This window comes from Melanerpes formicivorus, unplaced genomic scaffold, assembly GCF_026170545.1.
Source record: "Melanerpes formicivorus ecotype bairdi unplaced genomic scaffold, bMelFor1.0.p_v2 SCAF_51, whole genome shotgun sequence".
In the NCBI taxonomy this organism is placed as follows: domain Eukaryota; kingdom Metazoa; phylum Chordata; class Aves; order Piciformes; family Picidae; genus Melanerpes; species Melanerpes formicivorus.
This window is the reverse complement of record NW_027142403.1, coordinates 3,405,145-3,419,412: the sequence shown is the minus strand read 5'-3', so window position 1 is coordinate 3,419,412 and position 14,268 is coordinate 3,405,145. Positions and strand designations below refer to the sequence as shown.

The 14,268-nt window shown below is 46.1% G+C and overlaps 1 protein-coding gene and 1 non-coding gene across 2 annotated transcripts; one reads left to right on the top strand and one right to left on the bottom strand.

Annotated features, from left to right (window-relative positions):
• The first annotated feature begins 4,958 nt into the window (after positions 1–4,958).
• Positions 4,959–13,695, top strand: CPOX (coproporphyrinogen oxidase). The gene is made up of 7 exons (XM_068160657.1): positions 4,959–5,379; positions 5,468–5,611; positions 6,253–6,363; positions 7,095–7,236; positions 10,158–10,376; positions 11,244–11,348; positions 13,152–13,695. The coding sequence occupies exons 1-7, from the start codon at positions 4,959–4,961 to the stop codon at positions 13,237–13,239; spliced, it is 1,230 nt and encodes a 409-aa protein (XP_068016758.1). The 3' UTR covers positions 13,240–13,695.
• Positions 13,696–14,167: 472 nt separating this feature from the next.
• Positions 14,168–14,239, bottom strand: TRNAD-GUC (transfer RNA aspartic acid (anticodon GUC)). The gene has a single exon. It is a non-coding gene; the product is annotated as a tRNA-Asp (tRNA).
• Positions 14,240–14,268: the final 29 nt, after the last annotated feature.

Sequence of the window (14,268 nt, the reverse complement as noted above, 5' to 3'; positions counted from 1 at the left end):
CTAAATATAAAATGGGAAAGAAAAGGATCCAAATGACAGAGAAGTATCAGTGTGACACCAGGGTAAGGAAGTGGAACAACCATTCAGCTCTTGCATCACGCCTACATCCTCCACTTTCCCTAGTTAACAGATAGAGCCCCTTATCTGTTTAAGGTAGAGATTGTAACAACAGTGTTGGATTAAAGCCCATTTTTAAAGTGCATACTGGTACTGTGCCACTCAACATTATAACCTAAACCCCAGCCTATCTTAAGAATCAAAGGCATGGGTTTCACATGGTCTTTTGTTTTAAACAGAAAAACCATCCTCTTACATCTTCCTTTGATAGGTGAAGATAAGGGAACTTCCTAAAGGCCTCTTATCAAGAAATGTAGAGGGAGGTATTCTGTTTCTCCAAGAAGCAGGCCTAGTGCTGCTGTGATGGGTTGGTGTCTTGCATTAATGGAGAATGAGGAAATCTGGAAGAGACAAAAAAAATTGAAACTTATGGGAGAGAAAAAAGTTGCAGCAATTTTCCCACAAGTAAGAGCAGAACACAGCTCTCTTGTGAAAAGCAGATTCAGGACAATAGTCCTAATGACTTGTGTTTCCACAGGAAACAGGGCCTTTGGGGAAAACCAGTGATGAGCATATGATAATCTAGGGACTTTCAAGGTGGTTTTGAAGAATGAGGGAAGGCAGGCATCAGGACACGGCTCTGGGCACTGAAAAAAAGAATGAAACCTAAGAAATACCCAGAAGGGGAAAATAATCTAGTGCTAAGATCCAGTATTGTTTGGGACACTGTTTCCTTTAAAACCCAAAGAGACAAATCTCACAGAACTCATGACCAGGCATGCTCTGGCATCAAGGCTGAGTTATAGAAAGAGACAAAAAAGGAAGTCTGCTACTAAGTGGTGCAGTGGTCCTACAACATCCTACACCTCATCAGCATTGGAGATCTCTGGTAAGAAGTTGTACAGAGAAAGTTCATGGCAGACACATGTTAGCAGCAAATGGATTCTTTGGCTTTCATTATGCTGGCCTGCTCCTGAAATCCATTTCAGTCCTTATAAGCCACACCATACCAAACAGTGCTACCCTGGAGCAGTTTAGCCCACTTGAGAAAAAGAACTTCTAAAAAACATTAGAGGTCTCCAAACTGCCCCCAGAAACTTCTGCTTTCCACCTTTGCTGTCTGCTCTCCCCCAGAGTACCCCACCTGTATGGGGGCTGCTCCACTTCTCCACTCCAACCTAGTTCCCAGGATGCATCACAGCCCTTCCTGCCACTAGTCTAGTGCCATCTTGGGCAGTGGCACTGACACTGGTACTTTTTCCTCTAAGATGTCTATTGTAATATCTCATGCTATTGCAAACCTGCTGAATGCTCTAAGATGTTCACTTCTGTGTGTCTTGCAGAAATCTGATCATGAGATTCTCTGATGTAAAAATCTCCCAAATGGAAGCAAGCTGTACAAAACAAATGTGAACAGCTACAAAGTTACTGGTGTGAATATGATTCAATCCATTGATTAAAGATGACCTTGAACCTAGTGACACAGCTTTCATCTTGACATCATGCCTTACACCAGAAAAGGTTATAGATACACAAGATAGTAAACCAGCACTGCAGCTCTTCTAACCCAAGTTCCTGCAGTTAGCACAGCAAAAAAAAATTAGCATGTCTCTCATGAGAGTGAGAAAGATCTTATTTTATACCACACTAAAATACATGGTACTACCTGACACCTTGGAGTCAAGGCCTCTTGGTGGACATGACTGAACTTGGGGCAGCATAAGCTCACGATTTTAGGTCTATGAGTTTGAAGTTCAGTTCTGCAACAACGCAGGAGCACTTCAGACTTAAATCTCTGGAGCTCCGTAGAGCTGCCCAGAGAGTAGAGCAGTTTCAAGCACACTATCACAGTGTACATCTGTTACTCTGAAGCAGTTACAAGCACAAGTCTCTTAAGACTTATAAGTCTTAAGACTCACTTACAACTTAAGACTCACAAGTCTTAAGACTTGTGAGCTAACTCAGCTGCTCTTTTAGCTTAACTATAAACAACACACTGATTATTCCAGAGAAGACAGAAGGGGGTGTGTTTTGGCTTTTTGGTGGACTTTCATAGCAGCAAATATTACATTTGGTTAACAGTTACAGTGGCTGCAAGAGGAAAAAAGAATGAGTTGTTGTGACACTGTCATGGGAGCAGGGCAATAGGGTGTTTGACCTGCATCCCTGTACAAGAAAATAAATAGGGAATCCACTTCAACAAGTCACTCCTGCTCATTCTTTCCCTTCCTTTGGAAGCCCAGGAAATAGGTTATGCTTTGTTTAGCCTTGATGAAGCCACATATGCAATAGCTATGTCTTTAGCAGGTTTCCAATGTTTTATGAAGATTGTGTGATGCATATTTTGGGGCTGTTAGTACAAACCACTCCAGGGGATTCACTCTTTGGACAATGCTACGTTTCAGGCTGTGAATGTCAGCTGCTCAACCTGGAGAAAAGAAGGCTCTGGGGAGACCTTGTAGCAGTACCTGAAGGGGGCTACAGGAAAGCTGGGGAGGGACTTTTTATAAGTACTTGTAGTGATAGGACAAGACAAAATGGATTGAGGCTTGAGAAGGGTAGATTTAGATTGGATAGTAGAAAAAAATTCTTTCTTGCAAGGGTGGTGAGACACTGCAACAAGTTGCCCAGGCAGGTTGTGGATACCTTCTCCCTGGCTATGTTCAAGATCAAGTTGGATTGGGCCTTGAGCAACCTGGTCTAGTGGAAGGTGTGCCTGCCCATGGCATTGTGGTTGGAACTAGATGAACTTTAAGGTCCCTTCCAACCAAACCCATTCAATGAATCTATGATTCATATTTTCTCTTCTCTTTAATTAACTTTGTAAAGACAATCAAGTAGTAAGAAGGAAAAAAGCTTTCCTAAAGCATTTCATAACTTCTCTTACCTTCCAGAAGGTGCCTGAAGCATAGCAGATTCTTTTTCTGTAGTCATCTTTTCCCTCCTTCACATAGCCAGGAGAATCAATCCTGCAGAACTGTCGCAGCCCCTAAGAGGGTAGTACCCTTTTCTTTCAGCAGCAGATCAGTCTTGCAAATAATGACACACTCCTTCCCTCATTCCTGTCTCCAGTGCCTCAGGTCTCCTGGCTCATCGGGGATCCTGTCCTCCAGCTGATGGCAGAAGAGAGTCCAGCTCAGAGGTCGTCTTCCCTTGCCCAGAGCTTCAGCAGCTTCACAGCATCCTCTGCTGCCAAAGAGCAGAATCGGATCAGAAACGAGGAAACGTACTAAGCCTTCGAGTGAATGTTACTGGTATAGCTCTCACATAAATTTATGTATTTCTACATTTCTCCCTCTAAATTACAATGAAAACGGACAGATAACAAAGCCTGTATCTGTATTAGGGACAAATCTCCTTTCTTCGTGGAGCCACCCCCAAAACTGATCTCCTCTTGGGTACTATAGGTGCAGAAGAGTTCTAAAATATTAGAAGCTCACTCTTTCTAACAAAAAGAGTACAAACATTGCAGGGCTGGGCAAGTAGCTGTCATTTTTCTCAGCCTAACCCTCATATGGATCCACAATCAATGCCAGGCTTAACAAATGTCATTACTTATTAGAACATAAGTGTGCTTCTAAAAAAGAATGAATCCCAAAACACCCAAACAACAGCAACAACAAAAGCCTAAGTAAATGAGCTGCTTGATTTGAAAGCTGGGTTCAGTACAGTACTATCATCATCATCAGATGCACCATCAGTCATGTGTTTCCTTGAGGAAAACTGTCATATTTTGCTTGTTAAAGTCTTTGTCATTGAGCTGCTTAGTTTGCTGTACTGTGCTGCTTAGTTTGCTGTACTGTGCTGCTATTGGTAGAGTCGTGTCAAGGAAGCTGAGAAAGTAGAAAGTAATTTTAATAGATCTGGTGCCAACATCAGCAAGCAAATCAAATTGTGAATTGAAGGCTGGTGTTATGCACTACTTTTCAACATCTGCCACTGCAGACTTATTTATCTGAATTCTTGTTTTATTAAGAAAAATAAAATGAGCTTCAACTTGGAAAAAAAAAATGGAGAAAGCATAAGTGCCCCCTGAAACCCATGGGAAATATTCCTATTGCACTAAACTAGCAGTGCCACAAACTAGTCAGGTTCTAGTCACAGAAGGAATGCATTGGGTTGGAAGGGACCCTTCAAGATTATCTTGTCCAACAACCCTGCAGTGAGCAGGGACATCAACTGGATTGGGTTGCTCTGGGCTCCATCAAGGCTGACCTTGAATGTCTCCAGGGCTGAGGCCTTCACTGCTTCTCTCACCAACCTTTTCCAGTATTTCACTGCCCTCATCGTAAACAGCTTCCTTCTCCCCAATGTCCAGCCGAAATCTACCCTGCTCAAGTTTAAACCGCTGTCCCTTGTCCCATCATCACATGCCCTTGGGAACAGTCCCTGCTCAGGCCCCCTGTAGGCCCCCTTCAGATACTGAAATGTCACTATAAAGTCTCCCTAGAAGCTTCTCTACAGGCTTGACCACCACAACTCCCTCAGCCTGTCCTCACAAAAGAGGTGTTCCAGACCTTTGACCACCTTGGTGGACCTGCTCCCGTAGTCCCATGTTCTTCCTGTGTTGAGAGCCCCAGAGCTGGGTACAGCACTTCAGATGAGGTGTCAGTGGCAGAATCACCTCTCCCAACCCTCTGACCAAGCTTCTTTTGATGGAGCCCGGGAGGGTAGCACAGCGCGAACCCAGCCCAGAGAGTCACAGGGCGCTGAGCACCCTCACGCCGCCTGTGGCATCCACCCGGGACGGTTCGTCCTGCTCACACAGGGACATTGTACCTCGTCTCCACTCACAAATTTATACACCGCGCCTTGAGGCCCGGCCCGCCCCGGCCCGCCCCAGCCCGGCCTCCGCTCCGCCCGCGGCCCGCCCCGCCGGTAGTGCGGCTGCGGTGCTCGTCATGGCGGCGGCCGCTCAGCTGCTCCGCGGCGCCGCCCGCTGCCCGCCCGCCCTGGCGCTGGCCGCCGTGGCGGGCCGGCGGGCGCTGGGCTCCGCGCCGCGGGAGGCGGCTGGGGGTCGCGGGGGTCGGCGGGCTGTGCTGGCAGCGGCGGGGGCGCTGGGTGGGCTGGGGCTGGGGCTCTGGCAGTGGCGGCGGGCCGCGATGGCGGAGGCCGAGGAGGATGAGAAGGAGGAGGAGGAGCTGCAGCAGCGGTTCATGGCGCCGCCGGTGACCGGCTTGCGGGAGCTGCGGCGACGGCGGCGGGAGCTGCGGAGCCGTATGGAACTGCTCATCATGGAGACGCAGGGGGAGATGTGCCGCGCCCTTGCCGCGCTGGATCCCGGCGCCTCCTTCGCTGTCGACACCTGGGAGAGGAAGGAAGGTACGGGGGGTCTGCGAGGGGCACCCTGATCTCGGGCACCCCAGGGGTCAGCGGCAGCCCCGGCGCAGGGTGACCCCGGTGTTGGCAGGTGGAGGCGGCATCAGCTGCGTGCTGCAGGACGGCGAGGTCTTCGAGAAGGCGGGGGTGAACGTGTCGGTCGTGTTCGGGCAACTGTCCGAGGAGGCAGCGCGGCAAATGCGGAGCAGGGGCAAGTCTCTGAAGGCCAAAGACGGTACGTGTCCGGCGGGGATGTGGTGTTGGGGACCGGCACGCGTTCGCCGGGGTGTTGCCCTGCGGGGACTCTGAATAGAACATAAAGAAGCCCGGACCGAGCAAAGCTCAAGGTTTTCTTTTCTATCACGGTACTTTCCAAGTGGTAAGCCTGGCAGGTGGACTTTTCGTACCCCTGAAAAGCTGGGTGCAAGAGTGCCCTGCTTTAAGCAGTGTACTGTGGGTGTAGGTTGTTTAATAATGACAAAGCCATAGCTCAGTGCTGTGTACCAAAGAGGTGGAGGGAGGAAACCAAAAGACTTGAAAGAGGATTCAACCCGCATTTGTGTAGCAATGGTCGATTTTGAGGTCTGGGCATGGTGGAAAGCCTTAGCAGTGTTTTGAATTTTAAGTGCTGCTTATCCAACATACTCTTTCCTTTTAAGACAAATACCAAAAGAAGCATTCAGTTAGGGTGCACAGAGGAGTGTGGATGAGAAGCAAATTGCACATTGATTCAGAACTGTGTTGGCCCACCGTGAGGAAGTTTCTTGTAGTGGAACAGTAGCTTGGAACCCAGGGGAAAAATAGTGATGTTCCTTAAATGATAATAAATTATCTGAAAAGCTGAAGGCCTTTTCTTCTGTGCATCTTTTTGTATAGGGAAGCTGCCTTTTTGTGCCATGGGTGTGAGCTCTGTTATCCATCCAAAGAACCCTCATGTTCCGACCATGCACTTCAACTACAGATACTTTGAAATTGAAGAAGCAGATGGTAAGAATTTCAGGCTAAGAGGTAAAAAACTGATCCAGGTTTGTTCCCAGATGTGGCAAGAGTCAGTTTTGTAGGATTGGATCTCTTGATCACTGGTCACCACACTGTCTCAAACTCAAGATTTTTCCTGGTGGAGATTTAGGGACACCACTGAATAATGACAGAATCATAGAATTGCTTTGGTTGGAAAAGACCTCTAAGATCATCAAATCCAACTGCTGACCTAACACCACCACAGCCATGAAACCACATCCCAAAGTGACACATCCACACCCTTCTTGAACACCTCCAGGGGTGGTGATACCATCACCTCCCTGGGCAGCTTCTTCCAATGCCTGACAACTCTTGCAAGAAAGAAATTTTTCTCAGTGTGCAACCTAAACCTCCCCTGGCACAATTTCTGGCCATTTCCTCTCACTCTGTCACCTGATAATAAGAAGAGACTGACCCCTGCCTCACTCAAGCCTCCTTTCAGAGGGCTGTAGAGAGCAATGAGAGCTCCCCTCAGTCTTCTCCAGGCTAAACAATCCAGGTTCCCTCAGCTACTCTTCATATGACCTGTTCTCCAGACCTTTATCCAGCTTTATTGCCCTTCTCTGGACACACTCCAGCACCTCAGTGTCTTGTTCTGTATTGTAAAAGTAGTTGTTAGCTCTTGGTGAACTGCTAGCAACATACTGCTGTTTTGAAGTTTAACAGAAAAAACGTTGCTGCTTGCCTCCCTCCTGTAGGAACTAAACAGTGGTGGTTTGGTGGTGGGACTGACCTCACTCCAACTTACTTGAATGAAGAGGATGCTGTTCATTTTCACAAGACTCTGAAAGAAGCCTGTGACAAGCATGACCTAAAGCTGTATCCCAAGTACAAGAAATGGTATGTGGGGAGAGATGGGTTCCTTCTGTGGGAAGAGAAGGCAGCACTGGATGCTGCCAGTTAGATGTGCTCTAGGAACAGGAGGTTCTGCTGCTTTTTGAAAAGTATCAGCAAACCCTAATGAAAACTGGCAACGTGTACTAGGACAAAATATTAGTCTGGACCAATCTTTTATTTACAGAGACCTGAATTTTTCAAATGAGAGGGCTGACAGCAGGGGTCATAAGTCTACAAGTCAAATAAAAAATGAGCTGACTCTACAAGGTTTTTAAACCACAACCTTCACTAGGCAACTCAAGAATTAATGGTAGCCTCTGATGTTAAACCAGGACAAAACTCCAGAGCCTTGCACAAAGTCTGCTTACAGTGAATTCATGGTAAATGTGCATCACTGACTTTAGCATGAGCTTATAGGCCAGGGCTGCACTTCTGAAAATTCCCCTCCAGTTTTTCAGCTTTCAGTGTGACCTTCATGACCTTTGCTTTTTTTTTTTTGCCAGGTAGCTGAAGGAGCATGTTCTTAATGTAGAAGCTTCATCATTTTGATGGAGCTGTAATTTTTTTCTTTCTAGTGACACATTCAGTGAGTGTTCAACAGCATATTAATCTAAAGATGCAAGCTTTGACCATTCTTCTTAAGCTGACTGATAAAAGTGATGAGATACTTCACTGCTCAGAGGGGGCTTGCTGCTCTGTGTCTGATAACCCTATCTGCTGCAAGCTGTGGTGTCCAGGAAGGAGGGGTTACCCTTTTGTAAGCTACCAGGTTTTTCATGTGGGCAGGAGATAAAGTGGGTGTTGTAGCTTGGGTGGCAACCACTTAGTAGAGAAGCATACCTTAAGACTACAGTCTTGTTCTCTGAGGATTTTTTCCCTGTTCAGAGTGTCTGCCTTAATGGTCAGGTTGTTTGCAGCCTAAGTAAGCTAGCGGGGCTTCAGAGAGAAAAGATACTTGTTCTTAGCCTGAGGGCAGATCAGGGGAGGACTAATTGTATCCCATGGACAAAGACAGTTTTCTCTATCCCAGCTTGTTTGCTGTAAGCAGCAGCTGTGTAGGACATGTGGTTCTTACTGCCAGAGAAGCATGAATCTCCTCTGAGCTTTTACTAATTAGCATTGCCCCTTTTCCTACCTTTCTGAAACATAAGAGCTCTTCTTGCACTCACTACACTGTGTCCCTCATTTAGCTTTAAGACTTTGGCTAGGTTTTGCATTTCTGACTCAGTCTTTTTTCCTTACTCTTTTCCTCTTTATTTAGCTTAGGTTATGTGGTACATCTCCACACTGTCCTGCTGTGGCCATGGCATTTTTGTTGCTTGTGAACAGCAACCATGGCTGGACACACATATCAAAAACTGGCCCCAGAGGAAGGCAATGTTTCCTTGCTGTTGTGACAGGACAAGAGGGAATGGGTTTAAGCTGGAGAAGGGTAGATTTAAAGTGGCCAGGATGAACAAGGCTTTCAGCATCCTGGTCTAGTTGTTTAGAAGGTGTCTCTGCCCGTGGTGGAGAGGTTGGAACTAGATGATCGTTAAGGTTCCTTCCAACCCAAACCATTCTGTGACTGATTCTCTGATGGTTTCTGCTTCCTACTTCCTTTCCACTTCTCCTCCCCATGAAGACTTGCTTGCAGGGTATGGCTACCCAAGCAAGCAGCCATAAGCAAGATAGGGTGTGGATAGAATGAATCAGTAACTTACAGGAATTGCACACCTACATACTCCCAGTAAATATAAAAGATTCATTGCCTCTCTGTTGTGAGACAAGATGCAGTTAATCCTTCATAAACTTGAACATAAGCCATGAAGAGTCACTGCTACAGTGTCTCCATCTTCCAAGTTTAACTATTAAGCCTTTTTGCAAGGAAGGCTTCCTCACTTTTGATTTGTCCTTAAGTGACAATGGCTTTCTTATCTGGTCTTGGGTTTTTAGATTGTTTTAGTTTTGATGTGGAAAATCAGCTCAATTATTGGAATGGCAAAAAAGAGATTCTCTTACAAGTTTATTTTGAATTTAGAAAAGCTGTACAACTAATTTGGGATCTATATGTAATGTTGGGAATTAAATCTAGAAAGAGCTCTGAGGGTGAAGTTTTGAAATCAGGTGTCCCTCTATGTAGGTGAAACTTCACCTGGAATACTGCATCCAGGAAGCACGTGTACCTGATGGAGGAGGTCCAGAGGAGGGCCACAAAAGTGATCAGGGGGTTGGAGCACCATGAAGACAGCACATACGAAGACAGGCTGAGGGAGCTGGGGTTGTTCAGCCTGGAAAAGAGAAGGCTCTGGGGAGACCTAATAGTGGTCTTCCGCTACCTGAACGGGGCCTACAAGGCTGCAGAGAGATTGTTTACCTGTAGCAATAGTACATGGGGCAATGGCGTCAGACTAGAGCAGATTCAGATTGGATGTTAGGAACAAGTTGTATACTATGAGGGCAGTGGAACAGGTTGCCTGGGAAGGGTGGTTGGGGCCCGATCCCTGGAGATATTGAAGCTGAGGCTCGACAGGGCTCTGGGCAGCCTGGTCTATTTGAGCATGTTCCTGCTGACTGCAGAGGTGGTTGGACTAGATGACCTCTGGAGGTCTCTTCCAACCCAGACCATTCTGTGATTCTATGATATGAACTCAATCATTCCACATGGAAGTGTTTGAGCATTAGATGTTTAGTGACTGTGTGGTGATGTGTAGCTTTGCAGAGGTCACACCATCAGAGCTTTTGCCATAAGTGAAGGTGAGAGTGCTTTCCAGAGGGTACTGTCTGCTGGTAATCAGTGAAGCAGTGGGACACCTGGCACAGCAGAGACTGACTTCCCATCAGTGTTTCACTGGTGCTCTCCTGTGCCATGTAGCTGCTTGGAGTTCTCCCTGTTTCATTGAGTATTGTGGCCATTATTAATCATCCTCTGCTGCTGCTTCTAGGTGTGATGACTACTTCTTTATCAAACACCGTGGTGAGCGAAGGGGGATTGGAGGCATATTCTTTGATGATGTGGACTCTCCCTCCAAGGAGGAGGTATTCCAGTTTGTGAAGAGCTGTGCCAAAGCTGTGGTGCCTTGTTACATTCCCATTGTGAAAAAGCACTGCCATGACTCCTTCACACCAGAAGAAAAGCTATGGCAGCAGCTTCGGCGAGGACGGTGAGTACTGAAGGACCAAGTGAATACAAGGGAGGTGGATTATGCTAGTGAGAAAAAACCAGCTAGTTCTTAATAGTTGCAAGTTTGTCCTGTGTGGTGTAGGCTGAGTTTGCATGAGTGCTCTGGAGCTCACAAGAGAATTTCACCATTTTTGTGCAGAGAGCTAATCAGCTTGACTGCTGAGGAGGGTGCAAAGAAGGTATTAGCACAGCTTCATCTGTATCTCCTACTCTTCCATGTTGCAGCACAAGCAACTCATACAAAAAGTCATGGTTTCTCTCCAGCTACTTCAAAAACCAAGAGAAGCTGCTGCTTTGTAAGGCAAAGGGGTGTATGTGCTCCTCATGTCCTGAGTTCTGCCCTGTCCTGCAGCTTCATGATATGGGATATAGGACTGCCCTGTGACATCGGGAGATAAGGGTGAGGGCGTCATGCTTCCTATTCAGTAATGAAGCTAAACCCCAGAAAGTCAAAAATGCACCCAAGAGTACTTTTAGCTTCTTAGTGTATATCATTTGATTGTGGCATTGAAATGAGGAGCCAGGGAACTCTGTAAAGAAAGAAAGATACAGAGAGGTTTTGGTTTTCTGGCATGGTGCAAAGTCACTGTCACCTAAAGGACTTTGGAGGCTTATTATGGTGAAAACTCTCACTGCAGCAAAAGCTCTGTACTTTGTGGAGTGGCAAGGTCACACCTGCATGCCTATGCAGAGGATGCTAGAGTACAGTTGGCCCCAAAACAGGGTTCATTCTGACACCAAACATAGCAGAAAGAGAGCCTGGTTTTGATGTCTGCTACTGGAGGAAGACACAACTGACTTCTGATAACAAACTTGTTTTTCTGGTGCATCTCTTCACTCCCCATAGGTACGTAGAGTTCAACTTGCTTTATGACAGAGGTACAAAGTTTGGCCTTCTGACACCAGGATCAAGAATTGAAAGCATTCTTATGTCTCTGCCACTGACTGCAAGGTAAGGTCATGGTTATGTGGAGTTGCAGGTAGGCACTGTTCTTACTAAAATACAGGATTCAAACAAAAGTCTGTCATGGGGTCCACTCTCTTAATGGAGGTACTGGAACTGGCTGAATACATGCAGATGCTTCTCTGGTCCGCTACACTCACTCACTTGCCATTAATATGTGGCCTAGATAGTTTTTGTCAAGAAGTGGTACTTTCTGTCCTTGGTACTTCTTGACAGACTTCCCCTCCTTGCTCCATGAGTTTTTATTTAGTAGTGCCTTGAAACCTGTGACCTTCTGGCAGTCCTGACAAGGATGGTGCAAGGATTTCCACAGTTTAAATGTGTGTTGTATGGAAAAGTGCCTCTGTGCTTCCTGCTTGCACCTGAGGACTTCATTTGACTTTTCAGTGAGTAACCAGATTCTCTTCCTGTTCATTTCCTCCTTCATAATTAATATTTTACAAGCTTCTGGGTTTTTTGTCTGGTATCCAGTGGGGCAAGTCCTGCTCTTGGTAGTCTTTGTACAATGGCTGTTCCATACCTTTGGTCACATTTGCCTCTTTCCCTAGGTTTAAGTTTTCTATGCCCTTTCTGAACAGCTAGCATAAGCTACAGATGTGTATCCAAGATGCAGGTCTGCTGCTGATTCATACCTGTGACCTGTGGCATCATGATGTTTTAGTTCATTATTCCTTTCACAATGCTAAAATGCTGTTTGCTGGGTTTGCCTGCTGCTAAGCACTGAGCTGGCTTTTGCACTGAATTACAATGCCAAAGATCTTTTCTGGGCAATAAACATTCACTCAGTCTCTTAATGTGTATGTAACTTTTTTCCTCTGTGCATCACCTTCAAGCAACAATGAATTTCACTTACTGTTTTATTGCTCAGTTGCTTGGCTTGATACTAACTTTTCTCAAATGCTTTCTCAGTTTTTACCCTATTGTGCTTAATCCTGCAGTATCATCAAACTCTGTCATTTACTGTTTACTCCCCCTTTTTGGTTGCTTTTATATATGCTGAGTAGCACAGACCTGATCAAGAATTTCCCAAGGTTTATTAGAGACTTACCTCCGTTAGGAAAACTGTCCTTTGTGTGCTGCCCCTTGACCATGAAAGCAGCCCTATTCTCACCCTCTAGCTTCATCTCACTGCCACTACTAGATGTGTCCCTGACCCGGTGGTGTAGCATGCTCCCCTCTTCTGATTCCATTGCTGGGATGATCTAGTTTTGTTTGTTTTCATCTGTGTAAATAGGTCACTTCACAGCATAAATGGGGGAAAAAAGTGGAAAAGGTTGTACCCATCCCTTTGTGGCTGCTGACACGATTCTTACTCTGTCATGCCTCTTTGAGTTGCCTTTGCAGTAAAAAGTGGTCTTTCCTCAGCGTTGATTTAAAACCCAGTATTTAACAAGGACTCCTAGAGCTTCCAGCCCACATTAGGCAAAAACCAGATCTTGTGCCCTTGCTGTCAAAATTGTCTGGGTTCCTTTTGTGCTCATCTTCATGATACTTGTGTGTCACAAGAGACTGATAAAAGATCTTTGCAAATAAATTGGTGGGCATTGGGGGGTAGGGGGCGTAGCTCTTTACCTTTGTTCTTCAGCCTCTCCAGAAGTTTGAAACCAGATTGAGCTAACATGTCTCCTGTCTATTTGGGTGGGGTTTTACTGGAGATAATGATTATTTGCCATACCTGACACCTAATCCAAGAATACCTGCTGTGGATGGAGCTTTGCTTTCTCAGAACAGGCAACTCAAGCCCAAACACAGCCAGCTGGCAGTCTGAGTGAGCTTCCCCTCTCCCTGCAGGTGGGAGTACATGCACACACCCCCAGAGAGCTCAAAAGAAGCAGAAATCTTGGAGGTTCTGCGTAATCCCAAAGACTGGGTGCACTGACCTGGATCATGAACAAGATGGATTGCTGACACTGAGCCATTATGAAAGAACACAAACGCCTGCACACCACCAGCTCCTCTGAACTGCTGTTGCATGGCGTTCTAATGGAGCTATTTATACTCTTACCTGGTGCCTTAATGATGCTGTAGACTTGTTATTACTTGCAAATATGTGAACTCATGGTTTAAGACTGATCAGCTAATGTTATGTCCCCTCTCTTGCTGTTGCCTTGTGAAGGACAGGCAATACCCTCACAGGACCACAGTGCATGCTTAAGAAGTTTTTCAACTCCTTTGTTGGACTGCAAAGTGGCAAGCTACTGTGAAGTGTTCCCCCAGTGGAATGAAAGCATTACCTGTGCCTAAATAGCACTGCTTACCCTCATGAAATGTTGAGATGTTTTAGAGTTTATTTTTTTTTTAAAGAATAAAGGGAATATTAAGGTTTAAAATCAGACCCAAACTCTGCTTTCAGGAAGTTGTGAAAAAAGTGCTACTTAATCAGCTGTCTTTTGCTGCTATCCACGTGGACTTTAGTGGTGGGAAACGTTTTAAGATGTGCTACAGCAGTGGGAGTGGGACATTCTGAACTGTGGTCCAGGTCTTACCTGATGAGAGGGGAGGCTTGGAGGCTGGCTAGTTCAAGGGGAAAAACAAAATCTTCCTGCACTGTGCATCTCAGCTGTGATTAAGACAGGAGGGCAAGCAGCTCTGGTGCCAGGGAGATTGGGGACAAATCAGAAAACTCTGGATGTTGCCCTGAGCTACTCCAGATAGCATTTCACCCTGCTCCCTGCACTGGGCTGAGCTTTCTTACCTCGACACAAACCTCCTTGAGAACCTGGTGAGGAAAAGATAAGGGGGGATCTCATTCCTTGCCTGAGTAAAAGGCAAGACTTCCCGTGGTCTGTTGTGGTAAAAGGAACACTCTCCCCGTCGGGGAATCGAACCCCGGTCTCCCGCGTGACAGGCGGGGATACTCACCACTATACTAACGAGGAATGGTGTGTTTAGCTGCTGGCTTTCCTCT

Excerpts from the sequence above, each read along its gene's own strand:
- CPOX (XM_068160657.1), top strand. The coding sequence starts at position 4,959 with ATGGCGGCGGCCGCTCAGCTGCTCCGCGGCGCCGCCCGCTGCCCGCCC. Across the intron at positions 10,377-11,243 it reads CAGCAGCTTCGGCGAGGACG|GTACGTAGAGTTCAACTTGC; the intron begins GTGAGTACTGAA and ends CACTCCCCATAG. Across the intron at positions 11,349-13,151 it reads TCTCTGCCACTGACTGCAAG|GTGGGAGTACATGCACACAC; the intron begins GTAAGGTCATGG and ends CTCTCCCTGCAG.